This window comes from Carya illinoinensis, chromosome 15 (assembly GCF_018687715.1).
Source record: "Carya illinoinensis cultivar Pawnee chromosome 15, C.illinoinensisPawnee_v1, whole genome shotgun sequence".
In the NCBI taxonomy this organism is placed as follows: domain Eukaryota; kingdom Viridiplantae; phylum Streptophyta; class Magnoliopsida; order Fagales; family Juglandaceae; genus Carya; species Carya illinoinensis.
In genome coordinates this window covers 34,035,702-34,052,642 of record NC_056766.1, presented here as the reverse complement: position 1 = coordinate 34,052,642, position 16,941 = coordinate 34,035,702, and the positions used below count along the sequence as shown (strand labels likewise).

General features: G+C 34.5%; 1 protein-coding gene across 1 annotated transcript; it reads left to right on the top strand.

The window, feature by feature from the left end:
• Positions 1 to 1,615: 1,615 nt before the first annotated feature.
• Positions 1,616 to 16,702, top strand: LOC122297242 (protein CASP). The gene is made up of 19 exons (XM_043107236.1): positions 1,616 to 1,862; positions 4,633 to 4,743; positions 4,872 to 5,050; positions 6,168 to 6,317; positions 6,523 to 6,611; positions 6,740 to 6,849; positions 7,012 to 7,106; positions 8,179 to 8,234; positions 8,883 to 9,048; positions 9,310 to 9,402; positions 12,145 to 12,273; positions 12,526 to 12,645; positions 13,034 to 13,114; positions 13,555 to 13,662; positions 13,772 to 13,915; positions 14,016 to 14,117; positions 14,553 to 14,632; positions 16,197 to 16,289; positions 16,376 to 16,702. The coding sequence occupies exons 1-19, from the start codon at positions 1,775 to 1,777 to the stop codon at positions 16,434 to 16,436; spliced, it is 2,055 nt and encodes a 684-aa protein (XP_042963170.1). The 5' UTR covers positions 1,616 to 1,774; the 3' UTR covers positions 16,437 to 16,702.
• The last annotated feature ends 239 nt before the right edge of the window (positions 16,703 to 16,941 follow it).

The following is a 16,941-nucleotide window of genomic DNA, read 5'->3' as shown; positions in this document are numbered from 1 at the left end:
TTATAAATTGACATAATTTTATATGATATGTTAAATTTATTTTACAATAAAAATAAATTTAATTACATCAATCTATATCAATTTGTGAAGAATGGTATTATATATGTTGTCCAGATGACTAACACAAGAGGAGGAGTGAATTGAGTTGTATTTAAAAATAATAATAATTATAAATCAAATATATAATATAAAATATAAACAAAATATGAAACATTAATAAATATAAAGAGTAAGGGTAAGAGAGAAGCAAATTTAGTATGTTAATGAGGTTCGGCCCCATTGTCTACGTCCTCGTCTCAAGCTACTCCTTGAATATCCCCAAATTCACTATTCAACCTTATTCAGGTGGAGATAAAAACCTATTACACATTTGAACAACTCCGCTACAAAGGATCCGTATATGACACATTCTATAGTTGCAATCACCTTATACATGGTGATTTAACTATTTCCTATGTAGAACACTTTTTACACCAACAATGGTTATACACACCCTTTTATTGATACACGAGCTGATAGTGGGTAAATTATCAGAAAATATTCCCCAATGAGTGAAATAAGAACAATACAGTGCAAACTATATCTCTCTCAAAATGAACAAGGGTTAAGGCTCAATATTTAGAGAAGAGAGAATGAAAATTTTGAATGAATGTTGTATGCTCTTGGTGTTGTGAATATGAAACTCTCAAATGATCTATTTATAAGCATATGAGATTTCATATTCAAATTTAAAAAGATTCACATGTCAAAAATAACATCATTTACTTTTCAAAAAATTCAAATCTAATCTTTTTATTTTTTACATATGACAAAAGGAGCACACTTTACTTTTCAAAATTTTCAAATAAAAAAATCTACATTTTGCATAAGTAAAAAAAAACATCAATCACTTTTAAAAATATTCAAATAAAATATGCACATGTGAAATATGACAATCAATCAACTTTAATATTTTTAAAGTTCAAATCTTTAATCATGTAATGCACATGTGAAAAATGACAATCAATTATCTTTCAAAATTTTCAAATTTAATTTTCAAAATATTGTGAAAAATGTATTTTAATATTTTATGATAAAATATTAATTTTGAACCTTAATTCTAATTTCTAATTTTTAAGAGATTTATAACATTACTCTATGACTTTAATGCGAATTTGTTCAATTTTTGCTCATGCTTGGTTCTTTGATATGCTTGACTCCATTATGTAGACAATTTGAGCTTGAGATTTAAATTTATTTGTTATCATCAAAATTCATGTGTAGATATATAATTACAAAAAACTTGAAATATTGGATTTAACAATATATATACTTATAATTTTACTTATATTTTTACTTACAAGATTTATTTTATTAATTTTATTTTTGAAATTTGAAATTTGAATTTTAAATTTTATGATTTTTAGTATATTAATAATTAACACGTAGAAAAATAAGTTTTTTGTAAATTTTTCTTAAATATATTTAGTATTTTCGATTTGTTAATTTATTTTTATAAAGTTTGCTAAAGCAGGGTGAAAATGTAATAAAACTTTAGGGAGCCATCTGTAATTGACCTATGAGTAAAGTCCCTCACCTAAAAAATAAAATAAAATAAAATAAAAATGAACACTTCTCGCTGGATCCATAATAAGAAGAACGAGGAATCTCAATCTGTTTTACGCTCTCGCTCTCTCTCCAGCCTCGGCAATTGGGAACCAAATACAAGTTGTTGCAGAGATCGACCGCCATATCAAAACCCTTGCGTTTCTTCGACAATCCGGATCGGTGACTGATGGAGGCCCCTCAAGGTGGTGGATCCGAGAGGGAGAAATCAAACTCGTCCTCTTCTCCTACCTCAGTTGTCTCCAATTTCTGGAAAGGTATCCAAAATTCCAAATTCTTTCTTCTCGCATTGCCTGCTAGTTATTAACTTTCGCGCCCTCTAATCTCACTATCCTGCATTTTCAATTACATATCCTAAATCTTTTTTTCTTTCAGTATTGATTTCTGTATGCTTCATTTTTCAATTCAGGCTGTTCTTTTTATTGCCTGATTTGACTTGTCAAATATTTACATTCTCAAGGAAATATTAGTTATGCAACTTGTACAAAGATGTATTGTCTTTGATATTCGTATTTATGAGCAAGTTCTTCTATGCCTTAGTCTTTTTTCTTTCTTTCTTTTTTGGGCTTCGTCTTTGAAGTTTGGAATAGTCCTTTGGCTGAATGTATTTTTGTTACAACTAATATGAAATAAAGAACTCACTGGTCAACGAGGAGGTTGATAATTTGCTATTTGGTGAATTTTCATGGATTTCTTAACTAGAAGTTAGATATATTAACTAGAAGTTTGATAATTGACTTATCAAAAAAGAAGTTAGAACATAACTAAGGCTGTCTTAAGTTTGAATCTTTATTTTTGTGGGATAAATTTATAAATGCTTCAAAAAAATAAAAATTCTTGTGACTTAAAAAAGCAAGGTAGAGCATGTACGGAGAGAAACCCATGTAACATAGAATAATCCATCTCTAAGTGTAATGCAAATCCATTTCCGTGGAAGAACATTTGGAAGACAAAGGCCCCCTTAAAGGCATCATTTTTTGTATGGACAGCTTCTTTGGGGAAGATTCTCACTGTTGGCAACCTAAGGAAATGCCGTATCATAGTATTTGATTGGTGTTGCATGTGTAAAAAGAATGGAGAATCTGTCGATCATCTATTAATGCATTGCGAAATTGCCACTACTTTGTGGAATGACTTTTTGACTAGGGTGGGTGTATGACGCCGGACAGAATAGCGATTATCTTGCAGGCTAGTTCTAATAGATGATTAACAAGGAAAAACAGGAGAAAATTGCCCAAAACACAGAGAGAAAAATCTCTAGGGTTTAACCGAATATTATCAAGTCAAGCAATCTCGAAAATCAGTCCACAAGCCGGACTGTTATAGCCAAAAATCATGTTTATCCGAATTTTGCCAAAAATAGCAAAATCCCGAAAATACTCCAATTTGAAATTCAAAATAAAGTAAGCAATCTGCAAAAAATCTGGCCCAAATCGGGTTTAAAATGACTTCTTAAATGACAAACGAAATATTACCATAAATAGTAAAAAATAACTAAAACTAATGATTTGGAGGGGAAAACAGCAGAATTTGAGGTCGAAAAAGGGCACATGAAGCCATGCTCAAAGTGGACAGCGTGCGCGCCGAAAAGAGCTTTCCGAATTGGGGTCTTATGCGCGATTCCGACGCCCGTAGCCAAAGTTATGGCCAAAAGACTGAAACGCACTCAAAACGGCCCCAATTAGAAACATATCACAATCAATTCCTGCCTTTGCGCTGATCTGTCAACTCATGGTATCTTAGTGCCATCAAGGTGCAATCTGACAGCTTAGCATCATTTGTCTTGGATCCCCCTGCATCAGTGTAGCTTGAGTGATGCCAAGAAGGGTGAGTGACCTCTCAGCTTCATGGAGAGGTCTTCAAGGCACTTCTCAGATTGCTGCAATTTGGAAGATGGTTCCAATATGTCTATGGTGGTGCCTTTGGAGGGAGAGGAACGAGTGAAACTTCGAAGATTGTGAGCAATCATTGGATGATCTTAGAACTTTCTTTTTTAACAACTTGTTCCAATGGTTGATTATAATTGATTTTAATGGCATGACCATTCATAAATTTCTTGTATCACTAGAACGTCACTCCTAGGCATTGCTCTTGTATATGACCCATGTACTTGTAACTTGGGCTTCACCTATTCTTATGATCAATAAAATTTTATTTACCGATCAAAAAAGAAAATAAGAACAGAATCATAAGTCGGAATCAAGGTCCTCTATAGTCATCTGGTATTTTATCATACTGAAGCTACTAAATCCCAATAATTGCATTCAAATTAACTGATTGAGATTCTATCATCTCAGCATTTATCACTTCAATTTTTTTTTTTTAAAGTAAATACTAGGGTAATTAAGTGCATATGATGCATATTCAGATTGTAAAGACTAGGTTAGTAAAGTAGTAAACTTATTCTACATGATGGGATACCTCAAGAAATTCTAAAGGATCCCGATCCATATGAATGAATATTGTGTTTTTTTCCATGATCCAAGGTCAAAGTTTGTAAGCATCATCATGAGTTGCAGCAACTGTTTAAATCTATAAAGAAGATACCGGCCTAAACCATTAAACATCATGAAAGTGGTGGACTAGAATCAGGTGTTGATGGACTTGCACAATGTCTCAAAAGTTATTAATCTTTTGGAAATTTTGGCCTGCACGTTGGCAATTTTGAAAAATGTACTTTCCAGGGTTTCTATATTTGTTAAAGTCGCATTGGCTACTTACAAGTTGAAACTGGACTTTATAAGTGATTCTAGGGAAGCTTGAAATTGACTAATCTTTTTTGGGTTAATTTGCAAATGCAGTTAGTGCTTTCCGTGGGTCATCACATACCCTGTTTCATACTTCCTTTTGTACTGGATGCCCATAGTTATCTGCTTTTCCCATTCTTTTATGTCTCCTGATTTTATGCGTGATGTAAAGCTCCATTGTTGCATTGTTGCATCTATCAGAATATCTTTCTTGTGCAGCATCAAAGAATAGGTCTTGTCTTTAGAATGTTTCACAATTTTCTGATTTTATTGTATACAGATTTTGATTTAGAAAAGGAAAAAGGTGTGCTGGACGAACAAGGGCTTAGGATAGCTGAAAATCAGGAGAACAGCCAGAAAAACAGACGGAAGCTTGCAGAAAGCACTAGAGGTATTATAGGGAAAAATTGGAGAGGTCTTGATGGGATCTATCTTTTCTGTTATTGTTCTACTTCTCGCACTGCTCTCTCTGTCGTGAAATTTTTTTTCTTCTTAAACTTTAAATTGCCATGCATATAGATTTCAAGAAAGCTTCATCAGACGAAAAGTTAAGCTTGTTCAACTCTTTACTTAAGGGATACCAAGAAGAAGTTGACAATCTTACCAAGAGAGCGAAGTTTGGAGAAAATGCTTTCCTTAACATCTATCAAAAACTTTATGAGGCTCCTGATCCTTACCCAGCTCTTGCTTCAATTGCTGTAAGTGCCAGTATGTTTCTTTTTTTTGTTGCATTAGAGCCGGCTTAAGTGAATTTTTTCTATAGGTATGTTTATATAATTAGCTCGCACTTAAACTTGTTCTTTTGAAAATCTTCGTCAAATCATATAAATATCTTCATGATGTGTTTTACCTCGGATTGAGTGTAGGAAGGTGGCGAATGAGATCCCACGGTGCTTGGGAAGGAGAAGTTCTTCCCCTTTATAATAATTTCAAGGAGCTTTAATCGTAACATTGGCTAGTCCTTTTGGAGTATAAGCTTAGATGTGGCTTGGGCTTTCCCTGGGTTGTTACATGTTAAGAGACCATCTATGCGTGCATGAGATGCACATTAGTGTCTTCTATCTAAGCCTGTCAATATGTTGATCACTTGAATGAGGCAACATCAGTGATATAATAACCACAAACTTTATATCATCTATGCGTCCTATACAACTTTTGTTGTAACTACCATCAACATTTATTCAAGTGCTGTCAACCTTTATGGTTGATATATTTATTTAAATGTTTCCATGGTAAGCTCAAGGAATTTTGTGTTAGTACTTTAAATATTTTTGAGATCCTTGAAATGTGCTAGCTCTTTATCCATACATTTCATTGTTGTAGCTGAAATTAAATATAATTGTATACCCTAAAAGTTGGATCAAGCGGTAAAGATCTTGGCCTTGGGGTATGCTCCCTTAAGTCTAAGGTTTAAACCATTGGGTGTAAACAATTTCTAGAGGCCACCTCCCATCAGCGAAAAGCCTATGATATACTTGATCTGTGTGATGTGGACATGGTATACGGGTCTGGGTTTAATTGGGTAAAAGGCATGCCACGTCTGCATGGTCTTTGGGTTTCCTCATCATTGAAAAAAAAAAAAAACAGAGTTTTTGCTGGGTAATGGTAGATGTGAATTGGTTTGAAAAGCAGTACAAAACCTAGGCCTCTGGGCTCTGATATAAAAGCTTAGCACCTGATCTAGCTGTTTCCTTTCAAGCCATGGCTCTCTTTGTTGTCTCTATATGTGATATAAGCTTTTTGTGTGCAGTATACTTGCACTTTGTGTATGCATGCCAGTGGTTTTTTTATGAATTCAAATTTCTTTCCATACAGGAGCAAGATCTAAAATTGTCTGAACTAGAATCTGAGAATCGGATAATGAAAGTTGAGCTTGAGGAATTTCGGACAGAAGCCACCCACTTAAAGAATCAGCAGGCAACAATTCGGAGACTTGAAGAGCGCACACGCCAGTTAGAGCAACAGGTGGGTAATGTTTACAATACTTTAGTTTTAGTTATGTCAGTGACACTTAAAAAGAAAAAGAAAAAAAAATGTCAAGTAAGCTTTAATTGTCAAGTAAACAAAATGTTGCAAGAACGATAGAATTCCCATTTACTAGATAATTTCATGTCCTTCAGTCCATGATGGTTTCTCCTCTTAATGTGTGAGGTTTCTAATATGTGTTCAGATGGAAGAAAAGGTTAAAGAAATTGTGGAGATGAAGCAACGCAGTTTGGCAGAAGAGAACCAAAAAACGCTTGAAGTTTTAAAAGAAAGGTACATCTAGTGGCACGTAGCGTTAGGATATGTATCTGAGTCCATTTGGCATATATATTCTTTATTCCTGGACAGTTCTGTGTTTGTCTGTATCCGTGTCCTGATTTATAATTCCTTCTTTCATACAGGGAGCAATTGCTGCAGGATCAATTACGTCAAGCTCAAGAAAGTGTTTCGAATATGCAGAAAATACACGAACTTGCACAAAGCCAGTTGTTTGAACTACGCGCGCAATCTGGTGATATGCTGATTTTAGAATTTGATTTATGTCATGTCTCATTGCTTAAGTCAATGGGCATGTTCTATTCTTATTATTGATGCTAGACACTCATGATGTGAACATTTATGCCTCTTCTATCTGCCTAGCAAAGTGTCTTATCTGTTCTTATAACACTTTCAGATGAAGATAGGGCTGCAAAGCAGTCAGAGGTCAACCTTCTGATGGATGAAGTAGAACGGGCCCAAACACGGCTTCTTAGTCTTGAGAGGGAGAAGGTGCATTTTACAAATCCTTCAGGCCATAATTTGAAAGGATCCAACTTGTCTTTGATCCTATCCAATGACAAATCTTTGTGTACAATGTTCTTTACTTAGCTGTTTGGTGCCGGTACTTTTTTCATTATTAATCATAATACAACTGGAATCTTCTACTTCACCTTCAGTTTATTTCTTTACTCTTGCAATTTCATTGCTAATCATCTTTATTGACTGGGTGGTCTAATCAGCGTAGTGCATAAAGTCCCCTCTCAGAAATTCAATATTTTGTCTTCATTGCTTTCTGTTATTATTTATTTTTTTTCCAAATTGAAAGGTTTCCCGTGGATTAGAGTTGTATTATCTTATAATGAATCACTAACCTATCAAAAAATCAATTCAGAGTTCTACTACAAAATGATGGGATGTAGAAAGATCAATGCTCTCACGTCCAAATAATGCCTTTTTTTTTTTTAACATCAACCAACTTTATTTAATAAAGCTAACCCATCAGAACTCAAGAAAATCTATATTTTCTTGGGACAGCTCTTTCTTTTCTCCTTTTTATTTTCATTTCATGAAGAAGCCATGTTTTTGTTTGAAATCACTTTTGATCACAAGGGTTTTGATCTGAAATCCTAGGGCTTTAGTTTAGGGGCATACCAGTTTTAAGATCTATGACAAGCATTTGATATTTGGATTCTGGAGCTATCGACCATTCTTTCTTGTTTTCTGGCCATTGTTTTTCTAACTGCAAGCAGGGGTGTTAGGATTTTAGGATGTAACTTAAGGTAGTTCAGTATGTCAAGTCTGTGGTTAGTGGTTGACCATTGTATTTAATTTATTTATACATATCTTTTTACAATCAATTGTGAACTTATATAAACATGCATGAATCTGTTTAGCTACTTGATGATATATATATCATGCTTTTCCATCTACTAATCCAGAAGGGTATTTGGATTCAAGTCTCATTTATACGTTATGTTATATGGTGGTGCATTTATTTTTATAATAGTCATGCTGCTGATATATTTGCATATCTTTTTACTGTTGTTTCGTGACATAATGAACTGCATATTTTGAATTACAGGGACTTCTACGCTCTCAATTGCAAACGGCAAATGAAGAAACTCGAAATAAGACTAGGTGAGCTATTTCAGTACCATTATCTGTATTTCTATCATCTTTAACCATGGCTTTGAGTTCAATAGCTCAGTGGATGGCATAGCTATAAAAATAGGGTCAGTTAATGACATAAACTGCCTTTTTACGGGTAAATAGTCATGTTATTAATAAAGGCAACGCATATCCCAAGTACATGGGTTGTACAAGAAAGTCATGGACATAGCCAGCCCATGAAACCTGCATGTCCTCTAAAGGAAACCTGGGAGGATTTTTTGTAACTCGTTGTATTGTCCTCTAAAGTTATTCTTTATAAAAGAAAAATAATAATAAGAATGCAGTTGCACCCTTCTCCCTACCTTGTTCCCCCATTGGTCTCTAGATGTCTTATATTTTCCCAACTGAGCACTAGTTCCTAAAGAGCATCCCTTGATTCAATTTGAAGTTTGTTCAAACCTTTGAGAGCATAGCCACCCCATAAAATTTTGTGGCCATTATTTTTGCTCTCTGCCGTAAGGTTTTATCTGGCTTTCTGCCCAACACTATGGGCTAGTATAAGAATTTGTGTTGGATGTGCTTATTTGTCGCTCGGACATTTCCCTGATTAAATACTCATTTTTGAGTTTTCCAATTTTTTAATTTTGGGATATGTTTTTAAACTATTGGTTGCAGTGATACTCTAGATTCAAATAGCATCCTCGAGAATTCATTAAGTGCGAAGGAGAAAATAATCTCTGAACTGAACCTCGAACTTCACAATGTTGAAACAACCTTATCGAATGAGCGAGAAGAACACGTTAGTGAGATTAAGAGATTGAATGCACTACTGAATGAAAAGGTATGCAACTCTTTTTTTCTTGTTTGTTCAATTTTAAGAGTTAATTATGTTTCAAAATAACAATTAATTTGTTCTGGTTCTCACTTCACGGGAAATTCTGTTCCTAGGACTGAAAGATGCTGAAAGGGGCAATACTGTCCCATCATTTGATGTTATGCACATTTCTTTAATTCTCTCTGCATCATTGTTAGTAATATTGTTAAGTTCCAGGCTTCTGCTCTAATATGACTTTTCTCATTGACTTTATCTTCATCAATTTAGGAAGTTGCTTTTGAAGAGATGAAGAAAGAGCTTCATGCAAGGCCAACAGAGAAATTGGTTGATGATTTGCGTAAAAAAGTGAAAATCTTGCAGGTATTTTGATCCCTTCTCTGTTATCAAACAATATCTCGCTCTAATAGGTTTCAGATTTCACGAAATGTAACACAAATCTTGAAAAAATGGGTTCGACTTCCTTGAAGTTTTCTTGGCAATGCTGCATGGAAAAGTCCAAGCTCCAATAGCTTAGGGCATGTCTGGTTAGACAAACTTTTGAGAATTTTTTAGAAATTTAGAATAATATTTATAGTTTATCATAAATAATATTTGTGTAGAAACTTAGAATAATATTTATGGTTTGTCATTAATAATATTTGTGTAGAAACTTATAATAATATTTATGGTTTATCATTAATAAAAAGAAAAAACCTTACAAATCGATGTATGGCATAATTTTTTTATGAAATTAACAGATATTATATAATGTTAGAATTGCCAATCATTACCCCACCTAACCAATATCAACCATATATGCTCCAATTTATTGATATGGTAGTGTTGTCAATTTCTTTTATTAAATAAATAAAATATTAAAAAAAACTATTAGATAACAGTATTGAAAGAGGTGTCTAAAATTTGATCTAAAAAATGACAGCTCTTCGAGCGTTTTTTTATTTTTTTGAAGTTTTCCTCGTACTTTGCCCCACATTTCTCCTTGTAAAATCCAATGCATCTTGCGCCAGAAATATTAGGAACAGATACCAGAAATATTCTGCCGTGGGGGTTGCAAAAAAAAAAAAAAATACATAGGATTTTTCGAAGTTTCTTGTGGGATGGTTATTGGGAGGAAAGGAAATTTAATTTGGTGGGTTGGAATAAGGTTTGTCAACCAGTTTCATGGGGAGATTTGGGTGTGAAAAATTTAAATCCTTCCAATAAAGCTCTACTTGGGAAATGGCTTTGGAGGTACCATTTGGAGAGTCATGCATTATGGAGACAAATTGTGGATATTAAATATGGGAGGATGTGGGGAAGCTGATGCACAAATGAAGTTAAGGGGGTGTATGGGGTGGGCTTGTGGACGTCCATCCGGTTAGTATGGGGGGATTTTATTAAAAACATAAAATTTAAAGTGGGGGATGGGGCAAATATTTATTTTTGGCATGATACTTGGTGTGGGGATTCAGCTCCTAAGTACATTTATCCTAATTTATTTAGGATTGCTAGAGATAAAAGGGCTGCAGTGGCCGAGTCTTATAAGATTTCTAATAACATGCGTCAGTGGAATGTGGATTTCAACGGAGATGTGCAGGACTGGGAAGTGGGTGAGGTATCTGAATTTTTGGGAAGATTATATGATATGAAAATTGATCAGAATAGAGAGGACAGCCTGCTGTGGTTGCAAACAAATAACTCCAGATTTACTGCAAAATATTTTTATGAGGCATTAATTAGTCAGGGAGTTAAAGACTATCCCTGGAAATGTATTTGGGGGGCAAAGGTGCCTAGCAAGGTTGTTTTTTTTCTGTTGGTTGGTGTCTCTTGGGAAAATATTAACCATGGATAATTTTAGGAAGAGAGGTTTATTCGTGGTTGCCTGGTGTTTTATGTGTAAGAAGGATAGTGAATCTGTTAACCATCTTTTTCTTCACTGAGAGGTGGCGACAATATTGTGGAATGAGATTTTAGCAAGGGTAGCCATTGCTTGGGTGATGCCTATGCATGTGGTGGATTTTTTGGCTTGCTGGCAAGGTTCAGTGGGATGTAGAGGCAGTACAGCAGTGTGGAGGATGATTCCCTTATGTTTGTTTTGGGAGGTGTTTTGAAGATTGTGAATGTTCTATGGGGGGGTTTAGGGATTTTTTCTTTAGCACTTTAAGTTTTTGTGTGAAGAATCTTGTAAGGGATGGGAACATTTGTAATGTTTTATTTTAGTTCTGTTTTGCTTTAGCATGTATTTAGGTGTACTCACTTGTATACATCCTGTGTACTTGGGCTATGCCTATTTACTTGGACTAAAATTTCTTATCATCTATCAAAAAAAAAAAAAAAAAAGATTTCCCAATTCACAAAACAATTCTTGAAAATTTCATAAGCCAACATGCCCTTAGTTTTCAGTTAAAGATATCATTAATTATCCAAGTGGCTTTTCATGTTGTTACAGTGAGGCAGGTTTGGAAGATACATCTCAACTCAAAATTCTCATCTCATCATTACAACTTTTTCAAATTCTCACACAAAATATAATAAACAATTTAACTTTTTTAAATTCTAGTTCAACTTTTTCAAATCCCAAAACAATAATAATACTCAAAAATAATATTTCAAACTTTCATCTCAACTCAAAATTCTCATCTTACTTACCAAACCTGCTACTTGGTTGTCTATGCCAACTTCAATGGGGTGGGAGAAGTAGGATCTTACCAACAAGATGCTTTTTGGATCCTACAAACATATTTCACTGTTACTTCTGCAATGAAATGACCCATTCCTGTGAGACAATATAATGATTTGGCCATTTGTGTCACTAGATGTAGCAATATACTAATTGCTTATCAACAGCATGCTTTCTTGTTGAGTATTTTATGTGATTCATTTAAACCTGAGACTTCCTCTCTTGTTGGCATTACAATTTTTATTTTAAATTTATTTGACACCAATGGGTCTGCTTTTTTTAGTTTTTTTTCTTCTTAGTAACAACATATTGTGTCCCCCCCATTTCTGCCCCTTGCTCATTGTACACATTGTCATTTATATTGCATCTTCCTCTGGTACTTGTCATATATACTTTTCATTCTTGTGATTCTTGGAAGCCTTAACACACTTTCATCTGTATAGGCAGTGGGTTATAATTCAATAGAGGCTGAAGATTGGGAGGTAGCTACCAGCGGGGAGGAGATGAGCAAAATGGAGTCTCTTCTTCTCGATAAGAACCGAAAAATGGAACACGAACTCACACAACTGAAGGTATGAATTATCCTCGCTAGTTCCTTTGTTGGTAGAGTGGGGAAGAAGATCTCAGAAACATTCACCAGCATGCCAAGGGAAAAGAAATCCACATGCATGAGTGTATTATGAACTAGATATTGTGCAGAAGGAATACGAGTAAACATCTAGACATAATTTCCATGTCTTGTCACATAATTTATCAATGTGTCTATTATAGTTTTTACACCTTTCTACGTATTAAAAAAAATGACACCTTTCTATCATTTTCAGGTCAAAATTAATGAGAGAACATCTTTGCTAGATACAGCTGAAGGAAAAATAGCAGAACTGACAGCAAAGGTTAATGAACAGCAAAAACTGATACAGAAGTTGGAAGATGACATATTGAAGGTTTGGATCAATGGCTTGAGAAAGTGTCTTTCAAGTGATATCTAATGTTATTGATTACTGAGGAAAAAATATTTGCAGCACATAGTTCAGTAAATATTCTGGATTATGATGTTTAGCATCCTAACTTTATTAATTAGATTACATGAACATGCAAATAATTAAAAGTCCTTCTGTTCACTCCCAAAAACGATAATAGATTTAGATGGTTGGCTTTACATGTACCTGCATACCTATGAAGTTATATTATTCATGCTTATGGTTGCAACTTATTTTCTTTATTAACTAGGCATATCGTACTTCAAAAAAAACAAAGAAACCTTCACAGGTTTACTTTGCTGACATTTCTTTGTATCAACTTCTTGTGCTGATTTTTTCCCTTCTAATCCAGGGCTATAGTTCCAAAGATAGAAAAGCCAATCTATTTAATGACTGGGACCTTTCGGAGGCTGGGGGATCTGAGATATCTGAGGTACCTCTCACCTTTTCATTTCTACTCTGCAATTGAGAAGTTTGCTCCAAATAGAAACCAACAACCCAGTCAGTATTTTCTTTGATTACGTGTGGACATTGAAATGTACAATAAGTCCTAGAAAGTTTTTTTTGATAAATAAACAATTTTATTGATCAAAGAAAGGAAAAGCCTGAAATACAACTCGACTGCCCCACTTAGGTAGGCACACTAGAGGCAAGAAAGTCTTGAAGGGCCATTCCATTACAATAAGTTGGGTTATGGAAACACAATAAGTCCTAGAAAGTTACAAGAAAAAGCTTAAAAGATGAAGAAAAACTAAATACAAGGATCACAACCTCTACTTTGCCATTAACATGATCCAGTCCCAACACTTCCTTCTAGATAATTGCTTTGAGATGCTGCTCTGTTTTTATTCATATTAGCCGTGTCTGGATCAGAATATGGATCAAAAACAAGTTTTCGCCGATCAAGATCAGAGTTCAATGCTTAAGGTGATTTGTAATCAGCGAGATCGATTTAGGGCACGCTTGAGAGAGACAGAAGAGGTATTCTATCTTTTGAAAACTTTCACAATTTGTTTCCTATCTGTATATAATATTATTATAAGGAGATGGTTAGATTATGTGTTGGAATTTGCTTTTCCAACTGTACTAGGAAATAAGACAACTGAAGGAGAAGATTGGGGTGCTGACAGTGGAGCTGGAAAAGACAAAAGCTGATAATGTCAAACTCTACGGAAAGATTCGTTATGTCCAGGATTACAATCATGAAAAAGTAGTCTCTAGGGGATCAAAGAAGGTGCTTCATTGTGATTCCCTCTCTTTTGTTAACCTTTGCCTAATTAGCATCCCTTTAGTTTGTTATGGTTCATGTTTTTGCATTATATTGTCATTTTCAGCAAGCAGAGGATCTTGAAAGTGGTTTTGCCTCAGATGTGGAATCTAAGTACAAGAAGATATATGAGGATGACATAAATCCTTTTGCAGCATTCTCAAAAAAGGTTGTTAACTTGTTATTCTTAAGCTTCTTTGATGAATTTGTAAATTTTCATAATATTCCTATGCGGATGATTTAATTGAGGATTATATGAAATGTTTGAGCTGCCATTCTTGCTTTTCTTTCCATGTTAAAGTTGATATTATTGTAGTGAAGACTTCTGCTACTCGAACCATGTGCTTTTTTACTTCTTTTAGTTGAATGTTATTTATGGTCTCCTGTTCTAAAATTCTGCGGCTTCTGAAGTCTTGAAAGATTTTGATGATTTGAGATATTACATTCTCTGGTGAATGAAACTGAAATTGACAATCTGTAATTTTGTATGGATTGCATTACAGTTACCAATGTGCATTCCCAGATTTCTTGTAGGCAGTAAATGTTGGAAATGCATTATTGGTTATAAGTCACTTTCTAATCGAATTTGTTGATTTGTAATCAGGAAAGGGATCAAAGGTACAAAGAGTTGGGTTTCAGGGATAGAATCACACTTAGCAGTGGACGTTTTCTTCTTGGCAATAAGTATGTTTCTGTTCTGTATTTTGAGTTTCTGGTATCCCATTCTCTCCTTCTGAATTTTTTTTTTTTTTTCCTCCCTCTCTCTCTCAACATGCGATGGGAATGAAATGACTAAATTCCCGTTGTACATCATTAAAAGAATGTCCTGATTCTTTATTTTTATGGCTTGTTGGTGTCATTAGTGACCTAATTCTTCTCATTGAGGTTTGGCACCTCGAACTGTCCCTCCAATTCCGCTTACCAACTGTTTATCTGGATAGACGATGCTCATGATATGTGTCTAACATTTCCTAATCTTCTAGTTAGGTCTACCAGTTTATATTCTTTGCTCAAATTATTGTTCAGTCATGACTTTGAATCAAGCTGTCAAAAACTTCTTTCTCTGGGCACCACTTGTCTTATGAACATGTTGCCTCTTGGTTCCTCAGCATCTGCTCATTCTTGGATCATATATTTCTCTAGACAAAGTGCATGATGCTGCATTACAAAATACATTGAATATATGGCCCGGTTTGATAAACTTTCTAAATTTCCTCATTTGAGAAGTCCCTTTGAAGCATGTCCTTGTGTTTAATTTTATTTCACATGTTCTATTCTGTCTACAATTTGGTTTTGCTTTTATAAAACTAAGCAACTTTAACTTGTCAGACAAGATGCACACGGTGCTCCCCATGCTATGCATTTCCAACTCATCTGTTACCTTTCAAACATGGTGAAAAACTGCACTCTTGTCATACTAACTGTTTGTGTCTATGATTTTTTTATTTAATGACTTTACATGCTGCTATATTTGGTTACGCATTATATACTTCGACCAATCTCTCACCCCGATAGTGCTTGGGCATTCATTCATGAGGGTTAATTTTTGTGCATATGTATCTGGTAGAGCACAGATATTTCCTCCACCCATTTTTTTTTTTTATTTGTAATAAGTGATGAGATATCATTAAAAGTTGAAAAAGGGCAAAATCCTATAGAGAAATAAACAATGAAATCATGAAAGTTAAGCTGATTAAGGTCTATTGAGGCTGTCCAAAGGAAGAGACTGTCGAAGAAGACGGTTTTGAGCTCCTCTAGCATCCGTTCATGATCCTAGAAGGTTCTGTCATTCCTTCCCCCCAATACGCCACCATATAAGTGGAAGGTCCAATAGTTGTGCTCATGTTCAAGATCATTGTCTTTTGACCTCTTTCTTTTACGATCTGAATCTTGCATGTTATAATTCTTACAAAAGGGGACCAAAATCTATCTTTGTTGTTTCTTAACGTTTTCTCTTCCACCATGTGATCTTTGCCCTAGTATCTTATTTCCTCTTTGCCCCCTCCCAAAGACAGTTGGGAGGGCATGTTGAAATTTGCCCACTGCTCCTAGTGTGTGGTTGGTCAATTTTCTCGTTCCCTTCTGAATCAAACAATGAACCCCGGCGCGGTCTGCGCCAAGGAAAAAACTTATAAAAAAATCTTATTTCCTCTTTAAAATTGCACTCTACGTTTTTTCCCATTCATGTGCTTCTGAATGGAATATATTCCTCTGGAGTCTTCAATATAATGAAGAAGTACTTCTGCAGGTATGCTCGAACTTTTGCATTTTTCTACACCATCGGGCTGCATATCCTGGTGTTCACTTGTCTCTACCGGATGTCGGCTCTAAGCTATCTGAGGTAAATTATCTGTCAAATAACTTGGTTATAACTCTTAATAGTTTATTTTTTAATTAATCTTCAACCAACTCATTCTGTTTTTACAGCAATGGCCCCGAGGAATATCTTGTTGGAGAGAAAACTTTGAACCTTCCACATGCGCCTTAAGTCCCTCCAATTCTCTTTCATTGCATTTTGCTAACGTCTGAACAGAACAAAGGATTGACATTATAGAAGGAGATGTCCTATACTATGTATGTACAGCAATGAAAAAAAATGATGCTATTTTCTAGTTTTTTACCAATTTGATTGTGAAATTAATATTTGTAAATTCCTTTTTCCGTTTCGAAATTGTGCCCAAAATAAGACGCAAATGAATTTGTGCAATTCAAAAATTTGAGAGGTACCAGATGCATGATGCTGGTTAAGGCCAACATATATTCCTAAATTCAATTAAATTCAACTGCAACTGGTTGCTTTCTGAAAATATGATTTTGGTAGCCATTCAGTCCTCAAAACGAACCCTTATTAGAGCATTCACATCTGCTCTCCTATAAATTTTCTTAAATTTTAACTAAAATACACTATTCCTCATATTTTATTCTAAATTTTACTAATCTTTCAAAAATATCTTACATCGCATTCTTTATCATTTATATATTCTATTAAAATA